We start from the raw sequence: 22,289 nt of genomic DNA on the forward strand, positions 1-22,289 counted from the left end.
ATAGGTCACTTAGAGATATAACATTGTGTGGTTTAGCTGCTTGCTTAGCTTTCCTTTCTTGGTCTGAGTAGCTGGATTTGCAGAAGCCTCAAGTCACAAGCTCTGAACTCTCACCCAGATGTGCTTTTGGGTGGAATGGAGTTCATTTTCCCAGTAATTTTCCTTGTAGCTGGTACAGAGCTGCGTCTTGAATGCAGTAGGAGGATAATGCTGATAACTCACTGCTGTTTGAGCTGTTGCTGGGCAATCCTTTCCCTAAATCAGGAAGGGTTTGGGCTCCCGAGCTCTGCTGGCTCAGCAAGTCTCAGGAAGCACAGAGCAGGAGATAAGGAGGCCCCAGCCACCAGTGGAAGCTGCAACTGCACGAGATAAGAGAAGTCAATGGCCTGTGTGTGGGGGGACAGCAAGAGTCCAGTAAGGTGTTAGAAGACCCCAGACCAAAAATCACCACTGGAGGCATGAAGAGCATGTGCACAAATTGTGAGGGTAGAAAAGCCCAGGGATCTCTTTTTTCCAGGGTCCCTCTGCAGAGACACCCAGCTCAAGCTGCTCCCATTGTTGCAGTACTCAAATATTTAATTTTCTTTTTTTTTTTCTTTCCTGGAATAGGATGTCTGAGACTGTGCTGCATGGAGCCAAGGGCAAAGAAATTTTTTTAACCATTTGACATCTCAGGTGGGACCCAAGACCACAATCTGGGATCCTTTCATCTCCAAAGATCCATTACCAGCAATGTGTGAGCTCCCCTGGGACCTTTGGCATGGGAGGCTGTTTAGGAATGGAATTCTCCAGTTTAGTGCTCCCATGCTACCCCTTGCTTCCCTCTCACCCTCCACCTGTGGCTGAAGAGGACAATTGGAGGCATGAAAGATAAAGATGGTGGGTTGAGATAAGAACAATTTACTGGAAACAGCCATGAGATGAGAAAATGAACAGTAACAGCAACAATACTGAAGACAAAGGGTGTAAGAAACTATTCACTGGGAGAAAAAAACACCCAATAATAGACAATACCCAACCACTTCCTCAACTGCAAGGGATCCCTTTCCCCCTGCTCCCAGAAGAGTCCCTTTCCCTGCTCCCAGTGATTCTACGAGGTGGTACAGAGCAACCTTCAGGTCCTGGTCATGCCCCTTCCAAGCTACTGCAAAAACTAACACTGTCCTGGTCAGAACCCGGACCCAGGCTCCAAAGGATGAGTGTTAAAGTTCCATCAGTAGGTTTGGTGCAAATACTGGAGTTTCTTTATACTGGGGGCTGGGGGATTGAACCCCTCTCCTGCTGCTTCCCCAGGCACAGCCTGATCAGCACAAAGCATACAAGAATTTAAATCCCTCTTAATTCCTGAAAATGATGGGAAAGTAGACCCAGCACTGAGAAAGGAATGCCTTTAACAGAGGTACTACAAAACTGTGAAGAGAATCTTTGGCACAGCAGCTCTATCAGAAAAGCACACAGATATTTCATATGGAGGAGACAGGCCATTTATAACCAGAGATGGAGCCCCACAGAGCAGTGGCCACCACAAGGGACCTTTGACAGCCCAGACTCACATTTCTGAGGCATTGCCTGGGTTCCCAGGACAAAGGGATTGTTGGTAGGTGTGGGATAACTGGCCATGAGGCCACCATAAAGAACGTTGGTAGCAGGGACAGAAGAAAACCAGAGTTCCCAGAAATGGGGAATGACAGAACCATGAGGAGCCTGATTTACTCTAATCACCAAAATCTGGGCACAGCTCTGGGGAACAGGCACAGGTTCCACGGGATATTTTGGGCACTGTCAGATTCTGGGCTGCTCTTGGAGATACTGGAAGGAAAGGATGGTACTGGGGAGAATGCCCCTACATGTGAAGATCTGAAGAAGGAACAGGATGGCAGTATCTCCTGAGGTGCACAGTCCCCTGGATCTGGAATGTGACTGAGTGCACAACCATGCCCTCCTCCTTAGAGAGCATTTATGATGTACTTTAATATAATATAATATAATATAATATAATATAATATAATATAATATAATATATGATGATATGATATATGACACAACATGATATAATATATATTATGTAATATGATATATAATATTTTAAGATGTTAGATATATTATATTATATTATATTATATTATATTATTAATATATATTATGATGATAATAATATAATATTATATTAATATAATAGCAGTCTATTATCAACATTTCCAGTTCACACCCACATACCACAGCTCCCCATTTTCCACTCTGCAGTACCACTGGAGCCAGAAAATCACCAGCAGTCCTCCCTCTGGCTGCATGGCTGGACAGATGCTGTGCTGCTTGTGGAGGGGTGAGGCCTGGCCCATTAATCTGTACTCAGAGAGGCTGGCAGCTGGATTAGTGCTTCAGATGCTCTTAACATCTGCAGCTGCAGGACAGCCCCCAATTCCTCAGCTGGAAGCCGGAGGTAGCAGCAAGGCTGGTAAGAGCTCTTTTGGGGGGGTTGGGGATTGAATTGCTGCTGCCAGGTAGATGGATGAGGGAGATTTTATGGCAGATTTTTTGGGAAAGATGGTGGTGGTGCTATTTTCCTGGCTCTTCCAATCGTGTCATGCTGTGGGTGGGATTCCCAAGGGTAAGGGGGTGTTGTTGGCTGTGTAGAGGGAACAGGGCAAAGGAGCCTTGCAGCGGGGGTTGCACTGTGGAGGAGCCACAGTGAAAATGTGTCAGACCTGAAGGTCTCAAAGCTTCAGTTTCTTATGTTTGGAGGTGAGGATGGTTGAGAGAAATGGGAGCTCCCAGAGCTTAGGGCTAAACACAAGATGCTGCCAGACCAGAGGCAGAGAGAGGGAAGATCCTGCTGAGGACTTTTATGGCTGCTGTGTTTTATCTCATAGAATGGTTTGGGTTGGAAGGAACCCTTAGGACCACCTAGGACCACCTCATTCCAACCCCCATGTCCCCCATGACCCCAAAGCCAGTCTTGTCCCTGCAGCTCTTCTTACATGAGCTGGGCTTTGTTACCTCTTTGCTCTGACTGCTTTTTTTCCTGCACCAACTGTGTTCTCTCCATCACAGGGGTTTATAAGCCCTTTATTTGTGGGGACCAGCAGCCCCAGCAGCACAGGGGATGAGAAGAGCCTCCTGAGCCGCCATGGAGGGGTTACAGCTGCGGGTAAGGATGCCCTCATGCACCTCCCACTATCCTTCAGAGTGCCTGGCAGAGAAGGCGGGAGAAATCTCAGCTCCATCTCTGTTCTGTGGGCCTGGGAGCTGGGAATGACTCCCTTGTGTGTCACTGTGGGAGTACTCCAGGAGGCTGTTCAGGATTAAGCCCAGAGAGTGCCTGTGCTCCCGGCTTAGCTCTCCGTGTCCCCTCCCCGTGAGCAGCTCCCCAGGCTGGCTGGAGGCACTCCGGGACCGGCCCTCTCCTGCTTAATCGCCTCCTGTTCAGATGTCAGGAGGAGATGAAGCTGCTATAAATAGACGGTGAAGCCCTCCTGGTTTCAGCTGTGATTCACACACATGGCACAGAAGCATTAAGAAGAATTAACATCCAATCTCTCAGGCACTTTCCTGTGCAAATGCCATGCTGTCCCTGTCACTTAAGCTCCTTTCCCGGGGGAGATCAGCAGCACTCTCTGGAGGGCCTGGATGGGCCAAATGGATGGGGAAAGCCAGAGCAGGACTCCTGGGAAGATAAACCCGGAGCGGGACCCGTGGGGAGAGAAAGGGGGCTGCTCCAGCCGGTGCCAGAGCAGCGCCTGCCCCTGAGGCAGAGCTGCCTTTGGGAGATGCCCAGGGGTCCTGCTGCCCCCTGCCCGGGCTGAGGCTGCCCAGGATGGGGCTGCTCAAGTGCCCACACGCCTGGAGGAAGGACAGCAGCCTTTGGGACTGAGGCAGCTCTTGGAGGTGGTACGTGAGGGGCTGGGGGTGTTTCTGGCTCTCCCTAATCCCAGCTGAGCTGCGCCTTGGCCGAGCAACCCTGGTGGGGCAGGACTGTGACCTGGGTGCTCCAATGGGAATCCCCAGTTTTTCTCCCCATCCTAATTTTGAAAAGCTCCGGGGAGAAAAATGTATCCTGCTGCTAGGCTGTCCCCATGGGAAGCTGCGTGCGCTCATTCCTGCAAGTGTTTGCATTCATTTGCATGTGTTTAAGTGCTCGGTGTCCCCCTCCCCCTGCCTTGCTGTGTCTGTGCTGGGAGCTGTGACAGTCACAGAGACACAGAGTCAGGGGGAAACCAGAGGAAGGTAAGACCAGACAGGTCCTGGAGTGGGAATTGTGAGGAGGGTTTATGGGGATCTATCCATCTGCTTGCCTGACAGTCTCCCAGGTGCTGGGAATAAGTGGTATTTTCCCTGGAAAGGAATTTGGAGGGTAGAGCATCTCCCCGGGTGGAGGAATATTTCTTACACGTTTGGGTATCTGATGTCCCATCAATAAGGGAGATCCATATCTCTAATCCATGGTTTTGCCTGGGTTTTTTTGCATTCCTACCAGATCACAGGGCAGAGAAGGAAAAAATCCTTTCAGGGCACTCATGATCCACATGAAGTAAAGGGGAGTTTGGACAGAAGGATAAGTTTGACTAAAAGATGAGCTCAAAGTTGATATATTTGTGTCCTCAGTTAGTGGCCCAGGGAGTCTGGAGTCCATGAGATGAGGAATATAGACGGAAAATAGTCTTCTCACCTTGTTCTTTGGCGCTCAGGAAGCAGGGCTTCTCAGTGAAGCAAGGAAAGAGGCAGGAAAACGGTCAGAGGAACTGAAAATTTGTGGAGGAATCAATGTTATTAAGATGGAACTAAATCCAGGGAAGTCACCCATGAGCAGAGGGCTCTGTCCCACTCCTTGCTGCAGGAAAACAGCTCTGGGTGACATCCTGGAACACACACTGAGCCACAGTGTGAGGGGATTAAAGAGATCTCAGCACAGGCTTTTCCTTGGGTGATGGAATCTCCTGCCTGCTAAGGCTCTGAAGGAGGTTGTTACATCCAAACAAGAATGGGATTGGTGTCAGGATGGAATTCCCCTATTTAGAAACAAGTCACAGGCTGGAATAGGGACGTGGAGCGCTCAGGCAGGCTCAGGTGCGACTGGATCTGCAGGCATCTGCACAGTCTTAAGCCATCCTTGAATTTTAATTATGTTATGGAAGAACCTAACATATGCTGCTTTCAGAAAATCCCATAGGAATGCCTGACCAGGCTGAAGGTTTTCAGGAAAAAAATATGATATATTTCTGTTATTATGCAGAAAGTGGAACTGCAACTCAGAGTTCCAGTGAAGGCTGGGAAGCCCAGCTGGATCCACAGAACCATGTGCGAGCCTGGGAGAGGCTCTGCAGATTCCCTGGCTGTGAGTGACAAGGCTCAGTTGGTTTGCAGAAGCTTTTGCATGAGCTATCCTGTATCTCCAAAACAGGGGGGGGAAAGGCTGTGTGGGAATCTAAAGGGAATATTTCAATCTGTCTATCCTACAAGTGAGTCCAGACAACCTGAAACAGCATAGGAATGTGGAGCATATTGGATGCAAATGGCAGGCCATATGTTTTATAACATTAATTGCCAAACTTTCAAAAGCACCCTCCTGACCTCCTGCAGGCAGTGAAGGAGCACAGCTCAGGCTCAGGCACCTCCTCATTTGTCATCTGTTCCTTGTTTTTCTTCAACATTGATCTGGTTCTCTCACCAACCTGGATGGTCTCCAGTGTTGTGAGAGCTGCACACACTCAAATATCAGGCAGTTTTCCAAAACATGGCATCTGTAAATGCCAAGCTTACAGATGGTACGTGATAGAATGGGATTTACAGGCACAACAGAGAAGGGTAAGGGCAGCACAGAGTGAAAAATTCCATCATTCATCTAGAAAAGCTGGATTTGCTCAGATGGTCTGGCTGGTGACTGCCATGAACAGATGCTGGACTCTGGAAAAAAGGGGCTGGAAAGGGATCCAGGAATAAGTCATGGTGATTGAGAAGGGAGGAAGTGAGAGCTGTAACTGAGACTCCTGCCAGGCTGGGATGATGAGCTTCACCTGCAGGGAGGGGAGAAGGCAGAAGGAGTAGTTGGTATTCCACAAGAACCACCAAGGGGAAGAGAGTTAATGGCTCACAGCTCACTGAAAACCAGGAAGTAATTTCTGGTTCCAGTTACCCCAACAGGAGCTGGTCTGCCCTGCCCTAGCTCAGCAATGTTACCAAAATTATCCCAGAATGGTTTGGGTTGAAGACACCTTAAAGCTCATCCCATTCCACCACCTGCCATGGGCAGGGACGGTTCCACCAGACCAGGTGAGTCCTGTCCCTGCAGAAGCTTTGTTCTCCAGCACAGGGGCCTCTCTCCCAGCTGACACAGCAGGTGTTTTCTCTCTCCTAGCCCATTCCTTTTCCATTCCAGCAGGCACCCTGCAGCCGGAGCTTCCTCAAGCTCACTGCCATGGAGCTGAAGTGGATCCATGTCTTGGTCGTGTTCCTCCTCCTGCTGTCCGTGGCCATGACTGGCTGCTTCCTGTGGCAGTACAGCCTCCCCAAGGTGGAGCCCAGTGAGTAGGGGGTTTAGCCTTGGTCATGGTGTGCCACAGAGATGTGGAAGACTAATAAAAGCTTTCTTCCCAAAGAGCACTTCCCCAAACAGAGATTTCCCCAGAGGGCAATAAGGCAAGGCCACAGAGGAGGTGAAGGCTGGGTCGATGGAGGCACCACATCACTCTGCTGCTGTTCAAAGAAGCTCCATCCCTCCTGGCCTAGGTTTGGATAAGATGGGCTGTTGAAGTGCTAAAGAGGCATTTTATGCCTCTTTTTTAGATTCTTTATCTTTTAGATAAAGAATTTTAGATTTTAGATTCTTTATCTTTTATTTTTCCTGTTGTTACTCCAGTTAGTTACTCCAGTTTATAAACAGGTTTTTTTAATACCTTACTATCTGCTTCAGCTTCAGGGTTTGCTGTCTTCCTATTCCCCATATCTTTGCCCTGGCTTAAGCCTCCTGGTTCACACTAGAATTCATGGAATCACAGAATCATAGAAAGGTTTGTTCTGGATGGACCTTAAAGCCCATTCTGTTCCACCCCTGCCATGGCAGGGACACCTTCCACTGCCCCAGGCTGCTCCAAACCCCATCCAGCCTGGCCTTGGACACATCCAGGGATCCAGGGGCAGCCACAGCTGCTCTGGGCACCCTGTGCCAGGGCCTCAGCATCCCCCCTCACAGCCAGGAATCCCTTCCCATATCCCATCCATCCCTGCCCTCTGGCAGTGGGAAGCCATTCCCCCTTGTCCTGTCACTCCATCCCTTGTCCCAGGTCCCTCTCCTGGAGCACCTTTAGGGCCTGGGAGGGACTCTAAAATCTCCCTGGAGCCTTCTCTCTCCAGGAGAACACCCCCAACTCTCCCAGCCTGGCTCCAAGGGGCTCCAGCCCATGGAGCATCTCTGTGGCCTCCTCTGTTGATTATAGGAAACTCAACTGATCCACTCAAGGCACTGCATGCACAAGGATTAAATATACACAGTGTCAGTGGATCAGAGTTTTAAGTAGGTGAAAGGTGTCATAAAATCCACGATGAAGGTGCTAGAAGTATTTCAGAGACCAAGGGTTGAGAAGGTTTCAAACCACACATTATCTCAGAGTACCAGACTGCCTGTAGGCTGTGTGTATCCATGCCTGTCCATCTCCAAGATTTCCATTTCTCTCCTCATCCCAATTTCTGATGCTTCATGTTCACCTGGTAAGCAAGAAGATAGCATTTTGTCCCAGCTGTCAGAGCAGGGTATCTGTATTTATGAACACCTTGGGATCAGCTGGGGAAATAGTGCCTCCAAGTAAGGGAGTTCCCATCTCTCTCAAAGTTTAAAGATCTTTGCTGGCCACAACAATTTAAGCTGTCTGTGGGATATGGAGGATGCAGCTGATTCAGGAGACCATGAAGTGGATGTGGGGCCTACCAAGTATTGTAGTGCTGGATTTCAGGTTGCTCTCACAGGTCACTCCTGGCCCCATTTCTGAGGTTATCATACAGGGATGACTCTTTGTCACTGCTGTCCTAAACCCCAGCTCACACTTCCCTTTAGACATGGGCAGGCCCTTCCAGGGGGCTAAACCCACTGCCAGGCACTCCTGTAGCCCCAGTTCTTTACTGTCCCAGGTTGCAGAGTTGGTTGAAGCACATCCTGTGTCCATCCCACGCTGGAATAAGCAATAACAGGGCACAGTGCCCCTGCCAGCCATGTTTACATCAGACAGAAATAATTCAGCAATGTCCTTTCCCTATGCAGAAATATCCCTTAAACAATGCAAGCAAGAAAGCTCATGGGGGCTGCTGGGTGAGGTTCAAGCTTGCCCATGTGTGTGCTGAGGTCACCTGTGTCACCCTGAACTGTTTTCCAGATCCATCCGTGATGGAGGTGAGGTCAGAAGCTGTGCAGATGTGTCCCCGCTATCCTGAGCCAGTGCCACTGGACCACCCCCTCCCCATCCTGAAGGAAGCACTGGAGAAGGTCTGTGGGGAGGAGGGAGCAGAGGGACACACAGCTCTGGGCTGCTCTTCTCCAGGGGAGATGGGGGATTTTGCCATCCTGGAGAAGGAGGTGGGGGAATTGAGGAAGGGAGAGCATGCAAACCTAGAGATGAGTCTGTGACCTCCTTCAGGGAGCAGTTCTCTTGCCCAGAGGGTGACCTGGGATGGACAAAGATCATCACTTGTCCATCAGAAGGTATGGTGAGCTTCAACCTGCAAAAAATAATGTCTCTTTGCATCTGGTCCACTATTAGGCAGCCCTCATGTCTTGGAGAGTACCTGGCTCAGGTGCTCTCTGTTTCCAGTTCATCAGCCAGGGCCACATTTTCTTTCTTTTCTGGCTTTCCCCACAGCCCTGTTTAAAAATTAAAAAGATGCTTATACATAATTCCAGGGAAGGGAGTGGAGGGGAAGGGGAAGGGGAAGGAGGAAGGGGAAGGGGAAGGGGAAGGGGAAGGGGAAGGGGAAGGGAAAGGGAAAGGGAATGGGAAAGGGAAAGGGAAAGGGAAAGGGAAAGGGAAAGGGAAAGGGAAAGGAAAGAAGGTCTGCATTGTTGGAATCCATAAGGTTAGAGGATTTTTAAGAAATGGTTAAAAAAAAAATATGTAGGCCTTAGAGTTGTTGGAGTTTTGTTAGCATTGCAGAAAAGTTTCTCATGCAAGCAGAAAAGTTTCCCATGCAAGCAGAAAAGTTTCCTAAGCTGTAGACCTGACAAATAACAATAGGCCTCTGTAGAATTGGCTTTAGGATGGCAACAAGGTTATTTAATGTATATCTTTAGAAGATTAGCATGACTGGAACTCTGTTCTTTGTCTTTTATGAACTAGTCTTTGTTTTAGCTACCATTACGTATGCTTTATAAGATTGGATAGAATGCTTGTCAATATGTGTTTTCTGTGTGTGATTGGCTGAAAAAGTAGACTTAGATGATTCTTTGTATTGCTGTATGAGCCCTCCTGGAGAAGATTTTTTGGGGTGGATCAGTGAGCTGTCATGTCTCCTTTTTGTATTATGAGACTGATGTGCTGGAAATAAAATCAAAAATCTCTTCACTGGTCTGTTTACAATGTTATCCATATTTGGATATTTTGCCGCGGCCTAGTGGGTTCCTTTTTTAAGACGTGGGTTCCTGACACAATTGGACTTATATCTACCCATCCCCCGACAAATGGTGCCCCGTGTGAGGATCGAACACACGACCTTCATGCATCTGTCTGGAAGAGGGTGTGATACACTGTCATGATATTCTCAGTAGGAGATGGATCTGACCTTTTAGCACTGCCTGAACTTCTGGCAGGCTCTGTGAGCTCTGAGGAAATACTGCAGCATTGCTCTGATTGTCTCGACCATAAGAATAATCATGCTCTGACAGGACATTCCCTATTTTTAGCCCCTCTCACGTGCTCTCTCACTTGTTTCCTTCTCACAAGCAGAGGGCAATCAGCACTGTAAACAATATTCAATGTGCAAGTGAATCAGGGATTTATAGAGTGAAAAAAATATGTTTTCTGTTGTATTTTATGTTATTTCTCTAATAATCCCTCCTATTTTATTTGCCTTTTTGTTTGCCTTAAGGCACTGAGCAAATGTTTCCATAGGAACATCCACCACAGCCCTGAGGTCCTGCTGCTGAGAGCTCAGGACCAGGTTTGGGCAGTTTCCCTGCACACACATGGCTTTATCCACACTGAATTTCAATTCCCATCACTTCATATCCACTTTTATGAAGTCTCTGCCTGTCTGCAGGTCCAGGCAGGTCTAAAGGTCAGACTCTGAGAAAAAGAGGACCATGATTGCTGACATGAATCTTAGACTGACATGGGCTGGAAGAGACCTCAAAGCTCACCCATTGCCACCCCTGCCACGGGCAGGGACATCTCCCACTGTCCCAGGTTGCTCCAAACCCCATTCAGCCTGGCCTTGGACACTTCCAGGGATCCAGGGGCACCCTGTGCCAGGGCCTGCCCACCCTCACAGGGAGGAATTTTTTCCCCAGTATCCCATCTAACCCTGCCCTTTGGCTGTGGGAAGCCATTCCCCCTTGTCCTGGCACTCCATCCCTTGTGCAAAGTCCTTTTTCATGGTCTCCATGAGAGCAGAACCTTCTCAGGAGTTGCTGAGGCATCAGATGAACACATCTACAGATGTACCAGATAGGCCACTGGTCCACGTGAAGGGAGGGCAAAGGACCCTGACAGAAGGGCTGGACACAAGCTGGATGTTTCCACTTGCTGCTCTCAGTGCACTTCCCCTGGCCATTCAGTGAAGAGATCCCAAGGACATGACTCAGTTTGGCTTTTCTTACCTCAAATTTTGGGTCTGTAAGTGCATTTCTTATGTCTTAACCATGGTGTGCAAAACAAAACGTGTGCCTGAAAATGCAAATGATATGTGCAAGATGATGACATAGCTTTGAAAAAGTCCCAAAAGGACAAGACTGATGCATTCTGCTTGCAGGAGGTGGGTGCAGAGCTGATAAGGAGTTCTGTACAGCTCAATGAAGAGTTCTGCACAGCCCTGGCACAACAGGGAGCCAGAAGCAATCACAGCCCTTCAGCTGCTCAGAGCTGTTTCTCAGGTTGTGGTTTAAACAGAGGCCTGTGGGAAACAGTAAAGGAAAAAAGGTTTTTAGAAAATTGGGAAAAGTAGGCTTTAGAAATAGAAAGAACAGAAAACTTAAAGTTAAGTTGTAGCAATAAAGTCTGAAAGTAGAAAAAGTTAAAATTGTATAGCAAGCAAGGACATTAAACAATAGCTTAAATCTTAGGTTTGGTTAAGATAGACCTCAAGACTCCAGGAAAATATGTTTAGCAAGACAGAAGAAGGTTTTCAGCTTAGTAATGGGGTATTGTGTATTGTTAATAGAAGGAAGACAAGCAAGCATTTTTGTGAAGTAGGTGTATGTGTACTTTTAGTAATTGGCTAAAACAATTGTCTGTAAGCTTTAGCAATATGCTATTGGCTAGAAAGTTTTTGAAATGTTCTATAACAAAGAAATCTTTGGTTTTTGCTGGCTGTATGTGAGTGTTGCCATCTTTGTATTGTCTCAGCCATGTAATGAGCCTGATGCTGCAAATAAAGCTCAAGGAATGTATCCCAGCAGTTCTGTCCCATTCATGAATGAAAGAGAAAAAATAAGAGCCCAAGCTCCAGAGTGTTCCATGGCACGGGAAGTGTCATGGGATATTTGAAAAACCTTTTTCTCATACATCTTTGACCCTAAAATACCAGTGCAAAAAACAGATGTGTAGAATACAAATATAAAAAGAAGAAATTGCAATTATTACATGTTGATATTTGGTTTTTATCATAAATATTACAAGCATAAGCACCACATTCATCTACACAGTGGATATGCAGACTGAAAAAGGACACAGCATAATTCAACAGAATCAATTCTAGAAGAAACAGATAAACAGTTAAAATACTTTTTTTTTTCCAGAACACCATTCATAGGATCACTCTCGAGTGCTTGGGAGTGATGAGGGTGGGTGATCTGAGCCTTCTATTGCTTGGTGCTGACTGGATGCATTGTAAGACTTGTTCTGGGAGCTCATGGTTTCCCTCTCTCCCCAGGTGGACCAGATGCTGCGGCAGAAGATGCACAGCTCGGGGCTGCCGGCCATGTCGGCCATCGCCATCTACAATGACACCGTGCTCTGGACGGGCAACTTTGGCAAGAGGAACGCCTCCGACCCTGCCTCGGGGGCACCCAATGAGTACACCATCTACAGGTGAGGCTCCTGGCACAGAGTGAGAGCCAGGAAAGGGAACACACCCACGGAGAGCTGCTACCTCTGGGCAGGGAGGAATGATGCACCTGACTCCATGTTCTCAGAAGGCTAATTTATTATTTTTTTTATGATATTATATTATATAAAAGAATACTAAACTAAACTATACTAAAGAATACAGAAAGGATACTTACAGAAGGCTAAAAGATAATTATGAAACTCGTGACTCTCTCTCCAGAGTCTGACACAGCTTAACCGTAATTGGCCAAAGAGTCAAAATAATTCACAGCAGAAACCAACAAAACACCTGTTGGATAAAAAATCTCCAACCACATTCCATAGCAGCAAAACACAGGAGAAGCAAATGAGATAACATTGTTTTCCTTTTTCTCTGAGGCTTTTCAGCTTCCCAGGAGAAGAATCCTGGGCAAGGGGATTTTTCCAGAAAATATGATGGTGACAGGTACCTGCAATAGAGATGCCATCACAAACTGCAGGTCCATGCAGGAAACTCTGCTGGCTTATGCTGGAACTTTGTGGGACAAAGTGAATTCCCAGATTGTTATATGCTGGTGGCTTACTGAGTTACTTTGGATTTATTTATATATTTTTTCCATGTAATTCTGACAATATTTTAAAATAGAATAGCAAAGACCCTAAAGAGCCTGAAAATGTATGGTTCCTTACATGGGAATGGCTTCATGGCCAGGGCACAAACCTGAAGACCAAGAGCTGGCACAGATTTGGAGAGCAGAGAGGAGACAGTGCCACAGGATTCAAAACAATAAGAATACATGTTGGTTAAGGAAAAACTGATGTTTGGGATGAATATCTGCAGAACACATAAAGTAGACCCATAAGTTTATTTATTGTTCCAGTGAAGTCAAATTCATATTGGCCATTATTTTTGAGGTTAAGACAGAATAAAGCTCTTAATATGTGCTAAAAACCAAAAACCAAGCTGAAGAAAATGCTTCCTTCCTCTAAAGATCCATTTCCAGTGAATTGTTACTGTGTTATCTAAGAAACATGGGCTGCACTCTGACTAGAAAATTTTGTCCTCAGAATGAACAATTTTGGACCGTTTCAGCAGCTGTGACTATCTGTTTCTTCCCCAACTCTATAATGGAAAAATGACCTTGCACTATTTTTCCTCCAGACCCAATGAATGATTTGGGTTGGAAGGGACACTCACGGTCTGAGTTCCAACCCCCTGCCTCAGGGCAGGAGCCAGGGCCACGTCCCTGGGTGGGCTCGAACCACCAACCTTTCGGTTAACAGCCGAACGCGCTGACCGATTGCGCCACAGGGACAGCCCGGATGGCCCCAAAAACTGTGGGAATCTGGCATTTAGGGACAGTTTGGTAGTGGTGGGTAAGTGATCTAATTCAATGATCTGAAAGGTCTTTTCCAACCTAAATGATTCTGTGATTTTAACCTTAAAATTCCAGTAAACTATGTGAGAGTGTTTATGGTATTTGCTAACCAGTAATTTACAATTTATGTCATTTTATGAATGCCAAGTGAATAGAAAGAGATCAGCAGCCCACTGCACTGCTAGAGACATTCAGAGGTTATGTTGCAGTCTATAAAGATTCACATTTAAGGATATTAATTCAAACTTCCTACCTGTGTTTTAGCCATTCCCTCTAGAATGAACAAAGGTGTAACACATAAAATCACCGTGATCTCTTCTTTCCTCTTGATTCACGGGCTTCTCAATGCTAAATTTCTCCAAATGTTTCTTCCCTAACAGAATTGCCAGTGTCTCCAAGATCTTCCCCACCATTATGTTGTACAAGATGTGGGAGGAAGGAAAAGTCACATCCCTTGATGACCCCTTGGAGCGTTATGCCCAGAACTTTGTTATCAAGAACCCTCTGGGGAGGCTCAAGGACTCAGAGCAGAAATACACAGCAGATGGCCTGGTGTTTCTGGAAAAAGGCTCGGTGCCCCTGAAGCCATCCCTGGTCACCCTGCGCAGAATGGCCAGCCAGCTCTCAGGTGAGGCAGCTCCCTCAGTGTCCCTGGGACCCTCTGCCCTGGAAAGACACCTCAGAGAGAGCAGACCATATTCCAGGAATAAAAAGGAGCTGCTGGGAGGCTGTTTCTCAGTCTGGGCCCTGCACTGTGCATTTCCCAGGGATCAGGCAGGGCTCTGGGAAGCAGGGTGTCAGCAGCATCATGGAGTGCTCCAAGGGAACTCCTGTCCAGGACACCTGCCAGGAAAGGGTTGAGATGAGCAGGCTTTTTCCTCTGCAAGGTGAACACGGATTCCTTTCAGGTGAACACAGATTCCTTTCTCCTCACTACCATGACCTGAAATCAGGTTCCAATTGCACAACAGTATTTTGTACTACAGACCTGAGCGCTCCCATTTTTCTGAGATGTAGAGTTGAGGGTCAAATCTCTTTGCTTTGAATAGAAAGACCTTGATTGCTGAGCTAAATTTAGCTGTCAGTGTGGTTCCTGATCTGGGATTCCTGAACTATTTATAGCTTGGCATTTGCTGTCAGAGAAGTGTTAATCTGCTGCTACCTTTAGAATTGGGGAACTCATACATCAAGGGAGAAGGAGCTTACAGGACTAAGAACTTTACCCTTTCTCTGAAACAAAGCTGCTAATGCTTGACTGAGGGATTACAAAATGTAATGGCCAAAGAGACTGCTGATATCACGTGTGGCATTTTGGTCAATCTCTGTAACACTTGCATTTTTCCTGATTGGAATAAATGCCCTAAAATTAGGACCCAAAATCAAAATAGCATGGCTGCAACTTGCAGGACCTCAGGATGGGGTACAGCATCATCTGAAGAAAGCCAATATGAAAATGAGGGCTCCCCAAAATAGAATGATACTGAAACCTGGAAAGAAGCAGATAAACAACCCAAAGTGGCCAGTGGCCACATCCCTGCCCAGCCCCTCTCCCTGCAGACAAGGTGTGGCTCCATCCAGCCTGATGTTGTCTTCAGGGGCACCAATTCTGCCTGGTCCCCTCTGACTATCCTGAGCACCTGAAGCTGCTCTGACTGCTCCTGTTACCCAGGGAGGTGTGATGTGCACCCCAGAAATGTTGTAAGGAGCATTAGTCAAGAGAGTACCTGGTCGTGGCATAATTGCTTGTACTGTGCAGCCCTTCCATTGCTTCCATCACTGTGTTATATTTGTGCCCCTGCTCAGCTCCTTTTATGCTGCTGTGTATTTTTGGATTTTAGAATGTGGCCCAAATTTCCCAGAGCACCCCCAGAGGACACACCAACCCTTGGACCCTGACAATTCAGCAGAAAGAGGTGTACAGTTTCAAAATCCCAACTGCAAATCAAAGGAATGTTCCGGTTCCACTTTCCGTTTGCTGTGTGTCAAACCCCAAAAAGGAATAAGTTCTGCTTAGCACTGGGATCAAAGCCACTGCATGACACATTGTAAAGTGGGTTTCATCTAAATTCTTCTAGTGAAACTGATCTGTAATAGATCCTCATTATCTGGTCTCTCCATTGCATATTACAGAAGTAACTCCAAAGGTTTTTCTCCTCAGCACTCAATGGGCCCAGTGCTGGAGGGAAGCTCCAGCTTGTTAAGACTGTGATTTTCCAGTCCACACGAATGACAGGATGGGATGTGATTGTAAATTATTAACAACGTGCTTGTCACTTCAATTAGCAGCCCATGAGGTAGAAATCAATGACTCTGGATTATATTATGCTCTGGTTTATCATTTCCAATGAACCTCAAGGAGACACTGCACTGCTGTCACAGAGCTGGTGAACTCTCCCACTGCTCCAACATTTTCTTTGCTGCCACTGGGGCAAGTACATAATGAAGGAGCCCATTGTCCACTGGAAGATGTCAGTGCATCTCTTATCTGGTCGTGCAGCTGCACAAATGACCCCAGAGCAGGGGGAAGAACAGTGCTCTCACTCCAGCTCAAATGCCAAGTTCAGGCCAGCTGAGAAAAATAAGTGTTGCTGCCAAAAAAGAATGGGGCTTCATTCAGCCTTGCCAGGATGCAGGACAAGAGGAAAAGGCCTCAAGTTGCACCAAGGGATGCTTAGATCACATATTAGGAAACAAAGTGTCAGAGGAAGGATTGTAAAGCATTGGCAAAGATTGCTCAGGGAAGTAGTGGAGTCACCATTCTGGATGGCATTAAAAAAATGTGAGAAGTGGCACTTGGGGACATGGGTTAGTGGTGGAGAGGACAGTGCTGGCTTAATGGTTGGATTCCATGATCCTGGAGGGTTTTTCCAACCTTAGTGAATCCATGATTAAGACATGGTCACTGAGCACACAATTGTGAGTCATTTTTCTGTCAAAAACATACATTTCCCAATTTCCTCCCAAACATCCACATTGAAGCCCGTTGCAAATGGCAGCAAGGATTCCATTCCAAAAGTGATCCAAGTTCTGGCCTAGGCAAGCCATAGATCCTGTGCAGAGAAGCAGGGGTGATTAAAAAAGTACAGACCAAAAATTTTAGGGAAGCCATGTTCAGTGAGAAAAGCAAAAAGAACTTGATATTTTATGCATTTAGAAACCCTGAATAATTAAAAGTGGTTACCTTGGTTTTTTCTATATTCAGAAACCCTGAATAAATGTTGCTAAAGATGAGGAGAAAGATAAAAATACTTTAGACCAAGTCTGGAGTTGTGCAGAGATGTTAGGCCCTCTGTGGTGAAGTGTAAAGAATGAAATCCTGTTAAAAGGAGCTGTTACACACATTTGTAGTCCAGGGAATGCAGTCACGTGGAAATACAGGGATTTCCCAACACCCCATTTGTGCCTCTTTTTCAAACCACACTTGGGGATCCAGGACAATTTCCATCATTCCTCAAGGCATTTTCACTGAGATGCAGCAGCCCAGAGTTGATGTTGGGGCTGGACCTATGCAAGGCAGAGTCAGGAGTCCATGTCCTTGATGCCATGTTCTTGATGCCATGTCCTTGATGCCATGTCCTGCAGCCCAGCAGGAGCAGCTCCTTGCCGTGTTTCCAGAGCTCTCGTGTCCACCACTGGTGCTTCCATTTTGCCTTTGAACCTTGCCTTTGTTCTGTGCTCTCCAGAGGCATCATTTCCATGATTTCTCTCTTTGTGTGGCCCAGGTCTGCCCCGGAGGCTGCGATCCACCAGCCTGCTCTGGAAGGGCAGCACTCAGGATGCCCTCGCGCTGCTCAAAGACGACGTCCTGGTGGCCGACCCAGGAACCAGGTCAGACACATTCCTTTGGGAGCTTTTGGTCCGGATCAGGGCTCTCCACCCTCAGCCCCATTCCCAGACTCCGTGGCTGGTGGATAAAGGCAGCTGTTCCCAAAGGGAGCTTCAGCCATCTCCCCACACGCCTGGCAGAGGCTGGGAAAAAATACTGCTGGAGGTGTCAGGGTTAGGTTTGGTGTTTTAAACCCAGATGAGCCAAATTAAACTGCCATAGTTCACTTTATGAGCCTTAAATTATGCAGGTTTTCAAAAGTGGAAAAGTACTTTAATTTAAACAGTGTAAATCATCACAGGTTTCAGTTAAAATCATCTGTGGTGAGTTGTGTGTCTCTAAATTATCAAAAAGGTCTCTGAATGCTTATTTCAATTCCTGTGTCTTGTTAAAAGTCTGTTACATGGGTTGCAAACACTCAAAAATATCGTGGATTCATATAATTCCAGACTGATTTGGGTTGGAAGAGACCTTAAAGATCATTTTTTTCCAGCCCTCTGCCATGGGCAGGTACACCTTCCACTATCCCAGGTTGCTTCAAGCCCTGTCCAACCTGGCCTTGGAAACTTCCCCACAGCCTTCAATAGGATCCAATAGACAGCAGATGAGGGAAAAGATTCAAACTAACTGGGAAGAAATTTTCTAAGACTGCAAAATTGTTTGGTAATTAATTACAGCCTGAAATAATTTACCCAGGATGGCTGAGGATCTGCCACTCACTTATGCTAGTTCTGTCCCACGTCATGTAGGAGGCTACAACAGATATTCCTTAAAGGATTTCAGGATTTTAGTACCATCATCTTCTTTGGTATTTTTATCTTTATTGTAACTTATCTCCATTGGTATCTTTATTTTATGATCCCCATGAAGATAAATAAGGACATCCCCTCACAGTCTCTCAATACCTTATATTTAATTGATATGTTGGTGGTTTTCACTTTCTCTCCTTTTTCCTGGTTATGCTTCCCAGCTAACAGATCATTCTTCCCAAAGGAAGTTCACATTCATTGATACAGATTTTTAACATATTTTTCTATGTTGAAATTCAGCTCCATTTCAGATACAAGGTTTTACATACAGAATGTGATTGTTCTTAGGGTAAAAATATATATGCTCACCATGCTTTTATTCAACTAAATGAGCTGGAAAAGGTTGAAGTGGTACCAAATTTATGATCTAAATAGGTCTCAATGAGATGTGTGGCTTCACACAATTAAAAAAACCAACAGGGTTGAAAATTTAATGACTTTTGAAAATGTATTTTTAAAATAATGCCCATTCATGTTTTCATGCCATTAAACTTCATTCAATTCTGAAGACATAAATCACTTGATGGTTATTAAAGACTGGCGTACTCAAGTTTCTTTAATGATTCCACATTGCTGGATGCTGCTTTGTGGGCTTTTAAGTGCTCTTTAAGTGCTTTTACCATCTTAAGGTAGCTTAGGTATCTAAGTGATTATCCCATGGCAAATCCCCAAAGAGGTTTACCCAGGATTTTGAGACCTTTAAGGTGAGCACCTGGAACTCCCCACGCTGCTCTTAAAAATAATGGATGGTGAACAATTATAAACAGCAAGTCAGGTTATGCAAATATAGAGTTGTTTCTTTTCCATCTCCAGCTCTCTCTGTACATCAGGGTTAAACAGCCCTGCTGATGTTCCTGTAAAATATTTCTCTTTCTTGATTTAACAACAAATCATGGCAACAACATGCAGCTTTTCTTGTGGGAATCCATAAAATCAGAGGGTTTTGGGAAAGCTGCAAAAGGCAGGCTTCAGAGACAGCAGAGCTGTGATTAGAGCTAAGCAGAGCCATGAGATAGGTCAGCAGAAAAATTATGTACAAAGTAGAAAACTAAGGACAAATAGAACAATGGTCTGTGTATTAACACTTGTCTAGAATAACTGCCTAAACTGCAGAAAAATATATCTAGCAAGATATTTGGAAGTTTTAAGCTCAATAATGGAGCTCTGTGCATTGTGTTTTAAGGTTTACAAGCAGGTATCGTATTCAAAATAAGCAAGCATTGTTTTAACCACAGGTACATGTGCTTATAGTGGTTGGATAGAACTACTGTCATTGTGCTTTTGCTTTGTGTGATTGGTCAAAAAACTTATAAAGTAAGTTGTAACATTAAGTTCTTGGTCTGTCGCTTGGGATGTGAGCTGATGGCATCTTCCCATTGTCATAACGATGTATTGAGACTGATGCTGGAAAATAAAACAGCTCAAGGCACATTCCCAGCAGTCCTGTCCCATTCATGATTTATACATAGCCCTCGGCCAGCGATATATCTCTGTCTCCCCTTCATCTGCCATTCAATAAAATGTGAATTTTTCCCTAAAGAAGTGAGACCCAGCCACTGATTTTGCATATCACTGATGAACAGCTGATCCCAATATATTCCCCTTCCTTCCAGATGCCACTACAGCAACCTGGCCTTCTCCCTGATGGCCCACGTGCTGGCTGAGCACGCGGCCGAAGGGCAGTACCAGCGCTGGATCTCGGAGAACATCCTGGAGCGCCTGGGCATGGAGGACACAGGGTTTGACATCACGGCGCCCGTCCGCTCCCAGATGGCCGTGGGCTTCTACGGCAGCCAGCAGCCAGCCCCGCTCTACGACCTGGGCTGGTACCGGCCCTCTGGCCAGATGTACTCCACGGCTGCCGACCTGGCCAAGCTGGCCATGGTCTTCCTGGGCACCTACCACCGCCGGCTGCTCGAGCCCGACACGGTGAAGACGATGCTGACACCCCTGCTCAAGTGCTCCGTGGAATACTTTGCTAACAAGACAGGCACGCCCTGGGAGATTAACGAGCAGCTGGGATATGATGTCATCAGGAAGGATGGGGACCTCGATGGTTACTCAGCAACCTTCTCTCTCATCCCCAAGCTCCGCCTGAGCTTCATTGTGCTGATGGCAGGGCCCAGACCGCAGGGTGGGGACATTGTGACTCAGACATATGAGTATCTCATCCCTGCCATGGAGACAGCGTTCAGAGAGGCGGACAAAAGCTTGGTTCCTCCTCCAAACCCAATCCCTTATGTTGGCTACTATACCTATTCCAACCTGACTTTCTATGAGATCAAGGTTGGAATTGGTGGGGTGCTCCTCATGCAGCAGTTTGGGCCTCACGTAGAAGAGCTGATCCCGGAAAAGTATCGGACAATCAAGCTCCACCACCTGGAAGAGCGCGTTTTCCAAGTCGTTTTTGACAAGGAGTTCCCATGTGTTCTGCACCTGGGCTCTGCCTCCATCTCACTGGAGACACAGAATGGGCAGCTCTTTAACTTCTACCCCTTCGACCGCAAGGGTTTGTCCCCTGGCTTTGACGCCCCGGGGCTGAACACCTACAACGTGGTGCGTGTGCTGCGCAAGCCCGTGTTCTACAGCTAAACACTCCCTCCACTCCTGGGAGCTGGCTCCAAATCTGTGTCTTACCAGACTCTCCTGCCTCTGTGGCATTGTGGATGCCATTCAAAAGGGAAGGATGGAGGCAAATGACTCTTTTGCCAAACAAATCCTTCCCACTTTTAAGACTACTTTAATGACTTGTTGTTGGCCCCAGCAGTGCACAACAGGGCAGCTGGCACCTGGACACACCTGCAGGAAAAAGAAGTGGGAATGTCCTGGATGGATGTGTTTGGATGCTATAAAAAAAAGCCAGGCACTAAAGTGTCCACTCTAATATTGTCTGTTTGATGACTACTGTGGTAATCAAGTACTATCATCAAAGGGCTGAGAATTCCCTGGCTCTCTCAGTAAATGTCTCTTTATCAGTCCAAGGATTTTTCCAGGGCTTTTCAAGAGCCTGTCTATCACAAACAAGATCCCTTACGTGGGTTTGCCAAAAGCATTATGTGCTAAAAAATGGCACCAGACTGACACCAGGCCCTGCTTGGGAACCCTGGGGAGTGAGGGTCTGTTTCTTTCCTGGATCATAAACTTTGAAAAGTGCAGAGCAATGTGGTTCTGTCTTGGCTCCTTGGCTGGTCCTTCAAAGGATGTGGGAGCAGTGTTGAAGCTGAAGCTCACTGCTGGGTGAAGGGGCACAGGAACATAAGGTGGGATGTTACAGCTGGACTCAGCTCTGTAGTGGTCTCAGTATCCAGGAAAGTGTGTGAGCATGGTGTGGAAATTCAGGAATCATGGGAAGCTTTCTCTATGTTTTGGGCAGGATGTCTGGCTGCAAAGGTCCCCACTGGTTTTCTGCAGCTGGGAGTGAAGGTCTGAGGGAAAGTGCAGCAGCCTGGGGAGCACCACCTTGGCAATGGTGCCCCTGCATCTGCAGAGTCACTGGTGCATTTCCTTATCCCTTCCTGTACCCACGCCATGCCAAGGCATGTAGGACAGGGAAATGGGACACACCAACCCCAGGCCATGCTCCAGGTGTGGGCAGAGTGCCTGGACCCCTGTCCAGGAGGAAAAGGCCCTGGAGATGGTGACAGTGGCTGAACATGAGCACAGGTGTGCCCAGGTGGCCAAGAAAACCAACAGCACCTGGCCTGTCCCAGCCATGGTGTGACCACAGGACCAGGGCAGTGATTGTCCCCTGTGCTGGGCACTGGTGAGGCCCCACCTCGAATCCTGGGTCAGTTCTGGGCTCTTCATGACAGGAAAGACCCTGAGGGGCTGGAGCGTGTCCAGAGAAGGGAATGGAGCTGGGGAAGGGTCTGGGACACCAGAAGCAGCTGAGGGAGCTGGGAAGGGGCTCAGCCTGGAGAAAAGAGGCTCAAGGGGAGCCTTGTGTCTCTGCACAACAGCCAGGGGGGTCGGGCTGTGCTCCAGGGAACAGGGACAGAACAAGAGGAAGCACCCTCAAGTTGCACCAACAGAAGTGTAGGTTGGATATTTGGAA

At 46.9% G+C, this 22,289-nt stretch overlaps 1 protein-coding gene and 1 non-coding gene across 2 annotated transcripts; one reads left to right on the plus strand and one right to left on the minus strand.

Moving 5' to 3' along the window:
• The first annotated feature begins 3,103 nt into the window (after positions 1-3,103).
• On the plus strand, positions 3,104-20,827 carry LACTBL1 (lactamase beta like 1). Its single transcript, XM_054294501.1, is given in 7 exon segments — positions 3,104-3,148; positions 6,374-6,518; positions 8,361-8,470; positions 12,067-12,224; positions 13,981-14,228; positions 17,323-17,428; positions 19,849-20,827. Coding segments are annotated over 7 exon segments (1,791 nt in total).
• Positions 13,464-13,537, minus strand: TRNAN-GUU (transfer RNA asparagine (anticodon GUU)). The gene has a single exon. It is a non-coding gene; the product is annotated as a tRNA-Asn (tRNA).
• Positions 20,828-22,289: the final 1,462 nt, after the last annotated feature.

The sequence above is a fragment of the Melozone crissalis genome, unplaced genomic scaffold, assembly GCF_028551555.1.
Source record: "Melozone crissalis strain CALT ecotype California unplaced genomic scaffold, PUWL_Pcris_2 ptg000251l_1, whole genome shotgun sequence".
NCBI classification, from domain to species: Eukaryota; Metazoa; Chordata; class Aves; order Passeriformes; family Passerellidae; genus Melozone; species Melozone crissalis.